At 39.0% G+C, this 15199-nt stretch overlaps 1 protein-coding gene across 15 annotated transcripts in view; it reads right to left on the bottom strand.

Annotated features, from left to right (window-relative positions):
- Window positions 1–15199, bottom strand: part of lrrc7 (leucine rich repeat containing 7) — a 266336-nt gene that overhangs the window by 30341 nt on the left and 220796 nt on the right. For 12 of the 15 annotated variants that reach the window (XM_078407364.1, XM_078407363.1, XM_078407368.1 and 9 more), the window contains 2 exons: window positions 13472–13643; window positions 7557–9237 (listed from right to left, as the gene is read on the bottom strand). In XM_078407364.1, the coding sequence (XP_078263490.1) occupies window positions 7557–9237; window positions 13472–13643 (1853 nt within the window). The remainder of the gene's footprint in view (window positions 1–7556; window positions 9238–13471; window positions 13644–15199) is intronic. The other 3 variants (XM_078407367.1, XM_078407370.1, XM_078407373.1) reach the window with 1 other exon arrangement.

Here is a 15199-nt window from a genome sequence, read left to right on the forward strand (position 1 = left end):
AACCCTCGTTTCCTAAAGAATGATGATCTAGTATGGAAAACCTCATCCTGGGGTTTAAACAATATGTGTTCATGGGAAGGCCAAGGGTAGTTTCTCCTTAAATGTCAAATTCCCTGACTGCAAGGTCTTGTTGTGGGCATGAAGGTTTTTATATTTGTAAGGAATTTCAAAGTAAGTAATTAAATAGGAAAAATATTGAGATGTAAGCAAAAGACAAAAAATTAACTTATTTTTAAAAGTGCATTAACTTTCATGAAATTGACTTAGCTAATGCCAATTGTTTTAATATCTGGTAAATGTCAGTACTCATTGGCATGAAGGTGCTCAGATTTGTAAAGGAATGTTCTCCTACTCCAGCAAACATTAGCATGAAGCTATCTCAGGTAAAGTCTAATATTGTGAGTTACAGTCTAAAAAACATGACATCCCAAAGACAGAACTGCAAACCAAATTGCATTATTATGATATTTGCATTTCACAAACAGGTTCTCTTAATAAGGTAATTAACGTACTCTTAAATAGATATTACATTTGGAGAAGTTCTGTGCTGCAAACCTATGCCAACTAGGAACTTCGCCCATACTAATTTCATGCAGTTTCCTTTTATGTAGCAGACAAAGTATATATTTTCATCTCCAAAATCAGGGCCAGATTTGAATCTGAATGAGACTTCAAATAATGGTAAATAATGTGCAATATAAGCTTGATTTCACCAATAAACCCTGTTCCATGTTTATATTAATTTGACACAAAGGGCTAAGTGCAAGTGAGGAAATGAGCCATTCAGATTTCCATTTCATCCAGGTCGGAAATGATTCACCTTAGCTGGGACAGGATGTAGCAAATGACATTTAGATTGTCATTTATTTCAGATGTTTTAGGACAACCTTTCTTTAAATGAGAATTAATCGATGAAGAAAGCTTTCCCAGCAATTTTCTGTTTGTTCAGACTTTCAACATAATCTTTTTTTTGGTGTTAATTGTAAATATTAGGCTGAGTGTAAGGATCATTTAATAGGATAGGATATCCCTTTCCATCCAACTCAAGTGTACAACAGTTCTGCTAATAGTTATGTTCAGATCTAACACTGAAAAATAGATGCGTGGGTACAATGCAACAAGGTAGCTGCACTTCTTGAATGGTGCTGAGAATAGGGTGGGAGGTGGTGAAGTGTGGGGGGGGGGGGGGGGGGAGGGGGGTAAGTGGTGCACTATTTTTTACAAAAGGATAAATTACATTGAAACATGAACAGATTTTTTGTGTTAGTTTCATTGGAGGCCAAAAGACAATTTTTTGTTAATACCCATGCTGCTGACCTTCAAGTGAACCGGTGAACAAGCACTTGAAGATAAAAGTCAAAAATCACTGTCTTAACCTGGTGATTATTCACGGCAGTTACTTTTGATATCCTGAAAGGAATTAGGCAGATAGATAGGATAATTATTTTAATAGCTGTTACTGTCAAGAAATGTGCTGATGCAGAGGAGCTATTTGTTACTGAATTTAATTATTCTGAGAATAAAAAACAGAAACAGAGTCACATTTTATTCATGGCTGTAAAAATGGAGTAAAATGAACTCCATGTACCTGCGATAAAGCAGTAACAGTATCTTTTAGATAGAGAGCAGGGTTTTTATGGTCTGTCCATCAGACAACAAATATACCTACACAGTTCAACATTAATTATGTTGACCTAATTAATTATGGACAACTTAAGCTGAGGCCCAGTAGAGAATAGAACTTGGGGTAAACCGAATGGAGCAAATCTACCTTACATGCCCATATGTAATCTTTTCTCCACAGAAATGTAAATATGGCTGACATTCACAACCATATTGCAATAAACAATGAATGGGATTGTCACTCGCAAAATAGTTAGTTCTTACTAACACTGAAGTTGTTAGGCTGTTGTTTATAGACTATAGCTTGGCATTGAATATTATAATCCCCTCCCAGCAGGTTATCCTCACGGAACTGGGTCTTTGCGCATCCCACTGAAACTGGATCCTCGACTTCCTCATCAACAGGCCAGTCTGTACGAATTGGCAGCAACACTTCTTCCCCGGTAACCATCAGTATGGGAGCCCCTCATGGCTGCATGCTCAGACCCTGTTCGCTATACTCATGACTGTCTAGCTGGACACAGCGCCAACACCATCTTCAGGTTCGCCAATGACACCACCGTTGTTGGACGAATTACAAATATTGATGAGTCAGAGTATAGAAGGGAGATCGATCAACTGACCAAATGGTGTCAGCACAACAATCAGGCTCTCAAATGTCAATAAGACCAAGGAACTGATTGTGGACTTTACAAGAGGAAGTAGGAGGACCCACAAACCTGTCTGTAGTGAAGGGATGATGGCGGAAAGAGTCAAAAGTTTCAAATCCTGGGCCTGCATATCTCTGAAGATCTTTCCTGCACCTAATACACTGATGCATTAATAAAGACCATCAAAGCCTCTACTTCCTGAGAAGATTGCAGAGATTTGATACGTCAGAGACAACTCTCTTGAACTTCTACAGGTGTACAGTGGAGAGCATATTGACTGGTTGCATCATGGCCTGGTTTGGCAACTTGAACGCCCAGGACTGCAAAAAGTGGTGAACACTGCCCAGTCCATCATGGGTAGTGACCTCCCCACCATCAAAGGGATTTATAGGAGTCTGCCACAAAAAGGCAGCCAACATCATCAGAGACCGACACCACCCTGGTCACACACACATTTAACTCCTGCTATCGGGAAGATATAGGAGCCTGCAAATTATAACATCCAGGTTCAGGAACAGCTTTTTCCCTACAGCCATCAGGCTATTAAACAGTAAAGCCTCCAAATAAGAGGGAGGTGTGTGTGTGTGTGTGTGAGTGTGTGTGTCTGTGTGTGTGTGTCTGTGTCTGCCTGTGTCTGTGTGCGTGTGTGTATGTGTGTGTATGTGTGTGTATGTGAGTGTGTATATGTGAGTGTGTATATGTGAGTGTGTCTGTGAGTATGTCTGTGAGTATGTCTGTGAGTGTGTGTGTGTCCGTGTGTCTGTGTGTGTGTGTGTATGTGTATGTCTGTGTCTGTGTCTGTACTTTAAAAATATATATTATATTGTTTACAGTGTACTATGTTGACATATTCTGTTGTGCTGCCGCAAGTAATAATCCCATTGTTCTGTTGGGGACATATGACAATAAAACACTCCTAACTCTTGAGATATTGAGAGAGGCACAAAAGGAGATGGCGTGAGCCTTGATAAAGATCTTTGCATCTTTTCTAGTCACAGGAGAGTTCCTGGAGGACTGGAGAGTAGCTAATATTCTTACTTTATTGGAAAAGATTCTTCGGGATAGGATTTACTCGCATTTGAAACAGATTAGGTTAATTATGGCTTAGTCATAATTAGCAAGTCAGCATGGCTTTACATACGACACGTCATGGCTTACTAACTTATGTATATTACAAACCCTAATATTTGTGTTACACATTCATGACTTGGACATAAACGTAGATGGGCTCGGTTAGTAGGTTTGCTGGGGTTGCAGACTGTGAGGAAGGCTGCTAAAATATACAGCAGGATATAGATCAGCTCCAGAAATGGTTAGAGAAATGGGAGATGGAGTTTAATCCGAGCATGTGTAAGGTATTGCACTTTGGGAGGTTGAATGTAAGGGGAAAATATAGAGTGAACGGCATGACCTTTAACAACATTGATGTACAGCGGGAACTTGGGCACCAAGTCCATACCTCACGTTGTTATATTCCTATAGGAGCTATAGGAAAAGGTTGGTCAGACTTGTGGTGTTTTCTCAGGAATGTCAGATGTTTTAGGGAAACCTGATAGAAGTATTTGTAAAATTATGAGAGGCAGAGTCAGAAGGTTTTTTCCCCAAGATGGAAAGATCAATTACTAGAGGGCATTGCTTTATGGTGAGAAGGGCAAAGTTGTTTTACACAGAGAGTGATGAGTTCCTGGTACACGCTGCCGCGAATGGTGATTGAGTCAGATACGATAATTACATTTATAAGAATTTTGGATAGGCAAATGGTTGTGCAGGGAATGGAGGGATATGGGTTATATACAGGCAGATACGAGTTGGTCTTGGAATCATATTTGGCACAAACAATGTGGGCCGAAGGGCCTGTTCCTGCACTGTTCTCTTTTAGTGGTAGCACACTAAAATGGGTTAATTGATGCACTAATTACATGAAGGTTATCTTGCGGCAATGATCATGGGAACATATTGGGTAGAAATCAGGTGAAATAGATTGGAGAGGCTAGGAACGGTGCAATGGAGTTTTTAAAATGTTGCCACTGATTGGTAAGGTTTTGTTAAGTAAAGATTGTCTAGGTATTTCCTTTATTAGAGAATGCTGCAACTAGGTTTACGGGATATAAACTTATAACATAAAAGGTTTGTAGGTTTAAGATAAATAGGTAGGATTAGAATGGTATTGAGCAAAAATATTTCCATTCAAAGAATGGAATAGTTAGGGTCTCGAGCTTACTATGTGATATAATGGCGGATGCAGAAATTGTCTTTTTTTAAAAGTAAATAAATGAGTGCATACTATCACCTACAAGGCTACAAGCAGGATCTGGGAACTGGAATTAATTGGAAGAGATTTAGCTGCATGCAAAAAACCTAGTGTGATGAAAATTGCAAAGATTCTATGATAATTGGATTAAAGTATCATATTTGTGAGAATTTGAAGTAATTTAATATCTTTGTAATATTTGGTTAAGTTCAGAATTTTGCAGAACTTGTCGATTCTCCAGTATAAGTTATTGTTAATTAAGCTGCCTGCTCGTGCCAGTTGTACAATTAATGAGGCGGACAGCAAGAAATGATTATGTAGCAATTGCTGTTGGCAGAGGTTGACTGTCTTTGTAATTTTAGCTAATATTAAAATCGGATTGTTTTTCTAATGCATGCAGCCCAGTTGCATGAAGTATGAACACTACGAAGGGCCAGTTCCTGTACTGTTCTATGTCTTTTAGTGGTAGCACACTAAAATGGGTTGATTGATGTACTAATTACATTAAGATTATCTTACAACAATGATCATGGGAACATGTTGGGTAGAAATCAGGTGAAATAGATTGGAGAGGCTAGGAAGGGTACAATGGAGTTTAAAAAATGGTGGAATTAGGTAAAGTTGGGGAAAATAATAAAAACAGAAATGCTGGAAACACTCAGCAGGTCAGGCAACATCTGCAAATGCAGAACCAGAGTTAACAGTTTAGGATGAAAATCTTTCGTAGGGAAAATAAGTGTTGTGTTTTAATGGAATATCAGAGTGGAATGTATACGCACATTCAATAGCAGCAGCCCAAATCAAGAGTTTGAGGAAAAGGGGGAAAAGGTTCAAACTATGATGTCATGGGAAAGCTGTAAATTAAAAATAAAAACACCTGTGGGAAAGAGTCATAGAGTGATACAGCGTGAAAACAGGCCCTTCGGCCCAACTTGTCCACACCGGCCACTAGTCCCACCTGCCTGCGTTTAGTCCATATCCATCCAAACCTATCCTATCCATGTACCTGTCTAATTGTTTCTTAAATGTTGGGATAGTCCCAGCATCAACTACCTTCTCCGCAGCTTGTTCCATACACCTACCACCCTTTGTGTGAAAAGTTACCCCTCCGATTCCTTTAAATCTTTCCCCCACCTTAAACCTATGCTCTCTGGACCTCCATTCATCTACTCTGGACAAGAGACTGTGCATCTATTCCTCTCATTACTTTTTACACCTCTCTCGATAGAGGTTCTGGTAAGGGAAAATATATAAAGGAGAACATGATAGTAATGACAGTGAAATGGATAACAATAATCACAGCTTGACAGGAAGGGATAGTGTCTCAATAAAAGAGAATTTAAAAAATCTGATGTGAGAAAAATAATGAAAATATAAAATTATCAGAATACATGTAGCATTCACAAGATTCTGTTGTCAGTTTAGAGGAGTTATTGAATAAAACTCTGAGAGGATTAATCAACACTTGGAAAGGCAAGATTTTGTTAAGGTTAGATCCTGCGTGACCAGTTTGATTGAACTTTTCAGAGGTAACAAAATGTATTGATGAAGGCAGTGCAGTTGCCTACATGGATTTTTGTAAGGACATGGCAATGTACCACATGGGAGACCAGTCAAAAAGCTTAGAGCCCATGGGTTTTAGAGCAACTTGACATATTGGAATCAAAATTGGCTTGATAAAAGGAGGCACAGGGTGTGATGGATAATTTTTGTGATTGGAAGTTGGAGACTTGTGGTATGCCACAGGCATCATTGCTGAACTCTTACAGCTTGTTATGCACAGCATGTTTGGATATGAATATCAGAGGTATGATTAGAAAGTTTGCAAATGATATGTAAATCGGCAGTGTTGCTGAGGAGGATAGTAATAGGCTACATATTGATCATTTGGTAAAATCGGCAAAGCACTTGCAGATGAAAATAAATCCTAATAAGGATGAGGTTATGGACTTTGGGAATACTAATAAGGGTAGGATATGCACAATAAACGGTAGGGTCTTAAGGAATAGTGAGGAACAGAGGAACCTCTCTCTTTTCAAGTCCAAGGATCTCTGATGGTGGCATACCAATAGTTAAGGTGGTGAAGGCATTTGCCATATTTACCACCTCTCATGAGCAGAGAGATTATGTACAATTATATAAACATTGGTTCAGCCACAGCTGGAGTAATGTGTACAGTTATGGTTAACACACCACAGGAAAGACAAGATTACATCATTATATTGATTATGATGATTATGTTTGTTTTCCTTGACGCAAAGAAGGCAAAAAGGAACTTGACTGAAGTACAAAAAATTATAAGGTGCATACATGTGCGGTCATAGTCATAGAGCTACACAGCACTGAAACTGACCCTTTGGCCCACCATGTCCATGCCGACCAGGTTGGCATACTGGGCTAGTCCCATTTGCCTGCATTTAGTCCTGGCGCTCTAAATTCCTCATCCTTATATATCAGTACAGATGTATTTTAAAAGTTGTAATTGTATCTGGTTCTATAACTCTCTATGGCTGCTAATTCCAGATATGGACTACCATCTGAATGAAAAAATTGACCCTGAGGTCCTTCTTGAATCATTACCCTTTCACCTTAAGCCTATGCCCACTAGTTTTAGAATCCTCTACCCTGGAAAAAAGACAGCGAAAATTCACTTTATCCATATCAATCATGATCTGATATACCTCAAAAGTTTCACCTCTCAGGTTTCTACGTTTGAGAGTGAAGAGTTCAAGCCTATCCAGCCTCTCCCTATAACTCAAGCCCGCAATCCGAGGTGAAATTTTGGTGAATCTCTTCCAACTTTCCAACTTTCGCAGGCTTTCCAACTTAATGATATCCTTCCATCAATGGTGGTCAATGGTGCTTTTATTGTCACATGTGCGAAGTGCTAACGCGTAGTGAAATTCTTTTTCTTACAAACAGTCCAGTAGAGTATTGCCATACCCCGTATTAGCAATTGAACAAATTAATATTTTTTATAGAACTGGATAAAAATTCAATATTTATAAAAAACATTTTTTTAAAACACTCACCCTATCTAACCTTTTCGCTTCTATATGCCTGAGCAGTTGTTGTCTCCAGTCTAGAGGTATTTTGGCACTCTCATCGCCTTTCAACTGTGAAGACCTGATTCTTACATCATTGCTCTCTGAAGGCTTTTCACTGTAGCTAGTGATGTTATAATCTGAAGGTAACTTCTCTAACAGAGCTGCCATGGTAGGCCTTGCTGAAACTGGTCTGGTTTGGGAAAACCCATAGCTTTCAGTACTGTAGCTTCTTGCAGACAAAGGCCTCCTCTGAGTCAAAGGTTTATCTTGAAAAGTTCTACCCTGATTTTTCAAGTCTTGGAATGTTGAATAATCTTCATCATATCTTCCATTCCTTTTGAGATATTGTGACTCAACTAATGATGCGCTGTTCTGATGTTCTAAAACTCCTCTGTAATGAGTCCTGACATATCTGTCACTTTGGGGTATCTCAGGAGCTTCATTAACCCTTCGATGCAATGCCATTTCTGTGGAGGTTGCCAGGGAGTCACCCCTTCTTAAGAATCCAACTCTATCCCCTTGAGTTGCAAACCGAGGATTTATTGGTTCATCATTTCCTGAGGGCTGTGAGAATGAATACATGTGTTCCATGGGTTCGTAGCCTCTGAAGGAGTGTGGATTAATGATATCTTTTGAAACATTCTTGTTTTGCTGGACACCGTAGTCAACATTGTGTGTAAAAGAAGTGGTTACCCGTCTCTCAGGTTTAAGATTTGCGGCACCTTGAGGGTTGAAACTTTGGTCAAAATGGTACACTTTCTTTGCGGTTGGAACTTTATGAGAGATCTTTATGCTTCCATATGTTTCCGATAAATCTTCATCCAACATTGGAGCAGAAAGGCTGCGTGACATGCCTAGTTCCTGGGCTGGCATTTGGTCTGGTATATCAATGCTACCAGGATGTTCTGAGCTGGAACCATAACAATCCAGTGGTATATTGTAAATCTTGAAGGCCCCAATGTCAATTTCATCAATGCTTTGGGATTTCTTAAACTGGCCTGCTTTAACTGATCTCATCATTGGTGCAAGTCGTTCAGTACTTTTACTGATAATAATAGCACTCTTGGCAGACTCAGGTCTGCAGGTATGTGTGAATTTGTCCATATGACCTCCACTTAAATTAGATTCTCTAGAATTGAGAAAACTCCATGGAGAACCCGATGAAAATGTTCTGGAAAATTCAGTAATTCCACGTGTTGAATGTTCCAAATCTTTTCTATCAGGAATAGGACTGCTGAAAGGAGTGGTCTCCAACTTTGAAGGAAATGCAGTTCTATCCTCAAATGGACTTGGTGTTCTAGTCCAGTTTTGCCAGGGATTGGATGGAGGCCCTTCAGTTTCTTGTGTATTTCTGACACTGTGCATGCCATGTTCCAAATCCAATGGAACTCCTATAATTCTGTCCTGTCTCATTAATGGCCTACGCCCCTGAGCAGATGTGCTCCTTGATATTGTGCTTATTAAAGGGTTGGCACTAGGATTTTCTAAAATTGATGCGCTTTCTTCTGAGACAAAACCTGTATTATCATAATGCGAGTTGTCATTCCACTCATCATTAACCGGGCGCCTTTCAGCACGTTGTTGTAGACTTGCTGTTGATGCCATTTCCCTCTGACTGAGTAAAGGTTTTGCTTCAATGTTTTGTTGAAATGTCTGTGTTAACCTGCTGAGTCAGAAGAATATCAGATATTTGAATGCATAATCAGAGAATTCCTGATATTTGGGAGTTTACACATTCATTCCAATGACAAACTGCACTAAACAATGTATACACTTTCAACAGTAAAACATTGGATTATCAGAGGACTTTCAAACTTGTCTATCATTTCCTCATTTGGATTGGTCATCACCCATTGATCCAACCTTTTGACCAAGCTCTTGATTTCACACGTTCTTACACTCTCAAATGTTTCATGATACAATCCTAACAAACATTTTCCGGAAAACTCCATTCTGCACAATAGCATAGAATGCGATTAGTCTGTGTCTGTGAACAGTTACCAAATGAAAGACCAACACATTTCCTTGAGAAGGTAGGCATAAATCAACGTGTTTTACTTAATATTATCTGAGCAAAAGTCAGAGTTAAACTTTTATAATGTGAGACCATATAACAAATAAAACTAAGCACAAAAACATTTTATATTGAAGCTTTACAAAAAATGGACAGAGATTTTAGTCCATTCATTTATGTTTTCTCCTAACCTAAAGGCCTAAAGCCATGGGAATGACTCAAGCTTAAAACATTCAAGAAAATGTAATATATTTTAATTAATAATGGCAATAAAAAGGTCTTGGAATTTGCTAAATATCTATATTCAAAATCCTAATGAAAAAGAACCTGCCAATTTGTCCCACTTTTTCGTGAACCCTATAACCTCTTGGAGAATCTGAAATATGGACCTACCATGATGATAGCTGAGAATATTACTTTAGCACCTGTCCAAATGGAGATATCCAATAAAGCTTGCGTTAGAGTCATAGAGTGATACAGTGTGGAAACAGGCCCTTCGGCCCAACTCGCCCACATCGGCCAACAATGTCCCAGCTACACTAGTCCCACTTGCCTGCGCTTGGTCGATATCCCTCCAAACCTGTCCTATCCATGTACCTGTCTAACTGTTTCTTAAATGATGGAATAGTTTCAGCCTCAACTACCTCCTCTGGCAGCTTGTTCCATACACCCACCACCCTTTGTGTGAAAAAGTTACCCCACGGATTCCTATTATTTTAAGAACTAACCACCGAACTATTTGAGTAACAAGGCAGCTCCTTTAATGGAATATGTACTTAAAAATATCACTTTGCTAAGTTGTTTTATCACTCTACCGGGAAAAAAACATTTCTTAATTGTTTGATGGTTTTAGTTTCCATGGATTTAGTTTCTTACAATTAACCTATTATTTATAAACTGTGTTTTTGTAACTACACTGCAGTGTCAAGTTTAAGGTGAAACAAACATACCTATACCTCGACTCAAAGCAGCTGATCAAGATACATTAATGTTATTCACATAAATGATTAAGGTTCCAGCAGTGATCTTTGTCACACTGCATTAGTTTCTGGATGCCAATCTAAAAATAATCAATTTATTCTGTTTTCTGTTGGTTAGCCATGCCAATATATTACCCCAATGTGTACACTCCTATTTTAGGAAGTAATCTTTTATTGGGGGTCATCCAATGCCTTTAGGAAATCTATATATACTGTTTCCCTTTTATCCACCCTGTCAGTTTGCAGTCTCAAAGCCTGCTGATAATCAGCACAGACTCAGTGGGCTATATGGCCCCTTTCCATGCAAGCCCAAACTGATTTTGAAATTTTCCCATGTTATAATCACACTTTTTCAGAGGATTCTTTGCAATGAGATCATTAAGACATTTTGTCTCATTGCAAAATACCAGATTTAAAACAGCATGGTTCCTTGAAATATTGCACCTAGAAACTCTTTTTAAAAAAACTCTACGAACTCTTCCCTAAGGCTAGACTTAGAAATTAGATTCACCCAGTCTTGAGCGGCATAATGGCACAGCTCCAGGGACCAGGTTTGATTCTGACCTCAGGCCCCTGTTCTGTGAATTTTGCACCTAATGTGGAATAATTTGATCATTATTTTTTGGTATCCTGATCGCAGAAGAACTTGTCTATCTCCCTAATAAATGGCATGTGGAAGTGCAAAAGGCTGGAAGACTGCAAATGTTATCTCCTTGTTCAAAATGTTGCAGGAGAAACCTGGTTATCAAAGGCCAATTAGTCAATGGTAAATCTGTCGACGAAAAAGATTAACAGCACGGCCATTTAGTAAATTATGGACAGCTAGCATAAATGTAAGTATATTGGATATCCAGAATTTTGAAGAAATGGAAGGGGTGGATGATAATGCAGTTGCAGTTGTCCATATGGATCTTTGAAAGGAATAAAGTAACATAAATTAAACTTAACACCCTGGGATGAAAGGTGGTAGCAGCACAGGTGCAAGGTCATGTTAGGGCTGGAAAACAGAATTGAGGTGAAAAGACTTGAAAGAGGTACTTGATGGCATTTCTCAATGATCATTAATAGTCGCTGTCAACTATGGCAAAGCCTGCAAACATGCCTCATCTATTTCCTATGCATCTGCTCTTAGAGAGTACATTGGATTTCCTTGTACATTGTCCTAATTTCTCCACATTCAACAGATCATCCCTTGCAATTTATGTTGCCTTCAACTAGATTCCATTTCAGGACACACTCCCACCTCTCTTCTCCTTTCAGCATTCCAAAGGGCCAATACATTTTGCTAATCAATCCCTGGTCTATTCTTCCATCTCCAACAACCATTTCTCTTTTTTTGACATCCTCCCATATAAATACAGTAGTTGCAACATGTGCTCTTTTACCTTGTCCCTTCAGCCATGAAAGGATCTAATCAATCCTTTAAACCTAAGAAGCAATTCACTTAGACTTCCTACAATTTGCACATTGCATTCAATTCTAATGAGGTGGTTTCCTCTATGTGGGATTAATTAAATGCAAATTGGATGACCACTTCATCAGACACCTTTCTTCAGGAGCTCTGAGCTTCCAGTTGCCTACCCCGTCAATTCTCCGTACCACTCCCACTTTGACCTCTCTGTTTGTGGCCTCCTGCACTGGTCTAGTGAGACCCAAAGTAAGGTTGAAGAAGAGCATTTCATCTTCTGTCTGAGTACATGCAGCCTGTGATTCTCAATGTTGAATTTAACAATTTCAGATAATTTGCTTTCTCTACTTGTATCAGAATCAGCCAAGAGTACTGAATGCAATAGATGAGATAGAGGAGGTGCATGTGAACCACTGTCTCACCTGAAAGGACTGCAGGGGTCCCTGGACGGATGTGAGGGAGGAGGTACAGGGACAGGTGTAACATTTCCTGCAGTTGCAGGAAAAAGGGGGCGGTCTGGGTGGAAAGGCATAAGTGGACCAAGGATTTGTGGAGGGAGTGGTCTCTGTGGAAATCGGAAAAGGGTGAGGATAGGAAGATGTGACCGGTGATGGGATCACGTTTAAGTTGGCAGAAATGTTGAGGACAAGGGGAACCAGTTACACTGAAATTTCTGCAAATGTGCAGTATAATGTGGGAATTCCAAAGTTACTCTCAGTGATCCCATGCATCCAGATGCTGTGCTGTTTGTAACCGTCTCCAGTGGGGTCAACTCAAATATCACTTCAGTTTAAATTCCTTTCGGTGTTTTATGGACTAGTGTCACTGTAGGAAAGGCATAGATAGGATAGACAATCATAACCTTTCTCCCAAGCTGGAAATGTCAAATTCTAGAGGACATAACTTGAAAGATGATAGGGGCAAGGTTTAAAGGAGATGTGTGTGGTAAGTTTTTTATTTACACAGAGTGTAGTGGGAGCCTGCTACTTGCTGCAGGGGTGGTGGTGGTGGTGGGGTAGATATGATAGTGGCATTTCAGAGGCTTTTAGATGAGTACATGGATGTGCAGGGAATGTAAGGGGTATGTATCATGTGCAGGCAGATGAGATTAGTTTAGCTTGGCATAAAGTTTGGCACAGACATTATGAACCAGTGCCTATTTTGTGCTGCGGGGTTCGATGTTCTATGTTCTATGAAAATAATTGCAGACATGTGACAAAAAGTAGTGGAATGTGTTAAAAATTGTGCTCTTTCGAACATTTTCTGCAGATTTAATGAGCTAAATTCTCTCCAGTTGTACTACTGTATCATTCAGTAATATTTGCTTATGTCACCCTAATCTCAATTGTATTTAGAATATGCAGCCATTAACTCTCTTATTTCTTAATAAAGATGGGAAACAATTGAAAAATAGTCAAAGTAATTTGCTCAAAATAACTACACCACTGGAATCTGCAAAGAATAAAAGGCAATTAATAATGTTTATGAATTCACACACCTGTTTCCCCAAGAGGAAGCAGCGACACCATCTTTCACTGCTGTCTGCAATGTGTTGACTTTAATAGGTGCTGCGGAAGAACCTGACGATGCTTGGGAAGGTGAGTAATCCGAGTAGGAGCCTGAAGAACCACTATTGTTGATTCTGTCACCTTCTGATTCATCTGTTGATTCTTAATATGCAACATAACACAGAAAAATGTTTTTGCACTAGTTATCAAGAGCACTTGATATATTTGATATATTTATATATTGATATGCTTGAAAATTAAACTTCTGGATACCATTTTGTACATGGAACATTTTTTTAAAAAGAGCCTACTATTGGTTCAGTAGAAAATTAACCACCAGTCTACAAGAACACAAGAACATTCAATCATTGGCCTTTGTTTTGTCAAATCAATTATTTGCAATTAAAGTGATACTTAATGCAGAGACAGAAAACTGGAGATGTTGTAATCTGGAGCAAAACACAAACTGTTGGTGAAACTCAGTGACCCTGTAATAGAACAACTCTTGTACTGAAATGATAACCATCCCCTCTGCCTGCAGATGCTGCCTGACCTTCTATATTCTTCTAGCTGTTAGTTTTTGATCCTTAAAACACTTAGACAGTGTTAAGAAACGTCAATTCCTTTCTCTGTGTTGTAACCCCTGCTGAAAATTTAAGGACTGCAGAAAATTAAATGTATTCATAAACACCCCGCAAAAATACCCCCCCCCCTTATCCACACACACTATTGATAAAGTCATACAGTGTGGAAAATCTTTCCCCCTCTCTTTAAACCTATGCCCTCTGATTCTCGATTCCCCTAATCTGGGTAAGAGACTGTGCATCTACCACATCTATTCCTCTGATGATTTTGTACACCTCTATAAGATCACCCCTCATCATCCTGCGCTCCAAGGAATAGAATCCTAACCCCTCCCTATAGCTCAGACCCTTGAGTCCTGCCAACATCACAGTAAATCTTCTCTGCACCCTTTCCAACTTAACATCTTTCCTATAACATGGTGCCCAGAACTGAACACAATACTCTAAATGTGACCTCACCAAAGTCTTATATCACTGCAACATGGCCTCCCAACATCTATATTCTATACTCTGACTGATGAAGGCCAATGTGCCAAATGCCTTGACCAAATGACTATCTACCTGTGATGCCACCTTCAAGGATCTATATACCTACACTCCTGATTTACAGATGTTTTGCAAAACCCATGCATTAATACCTTCAGAGAAGAGAAGAAAGTAAAAGAAAAGAATATGCCAAAAGATAAATAACAATTGCTTTAATATGACAATGTATGGATTCAATCCCTGTTTTAACAAAATAAATCATGCTTAATGAAAGTATTGTTTTGGATATTAATTCTATATTCTCAGTAGGGTATCCTATAGGATTGCATTAATAACTTTGAGGATTTTTAATGGTTTTTATTTTGTACAAGTGCACATTTCTTTCCATTTCTTCACGTTACAATCTAGGCACCTAATATCCAGGATTTGACTCTTACAACATTAACTCTGTTTTTAATAAAATAATACCAGAGTTATGGAGCTAATTCTGGGCAATATGCCAAAGGTTTGGTAATTTACTTTTCTGCAGATCAATCGGGTGCTCAGGTTCCTGCCCTATCATTTTAATTGTTACTCAAAACATCTTTCTTTGCAACTCAAATTACCGCCGCACAACCAAAGGTCCTTCTGATGAAAAACCAACTTTAA

The sequence above is a fragment of the Rhinoraja longicauda genome, chromosome 11 (assembly GCF_053455715.1).
Source record: "Rhinoraja longicauda isolate Sanriku21f chromosome 11, sRhiLon1.1, whole genome shotgun sequence".
NCBI classification, from domain to species: domain Eukaryota; kingdom Metazoa; phylum Chordata; class Chondrichthyes; order Rajiformes; family Arhynchobatidae; genus Rhinoraja; species Rhinoraja longicauda.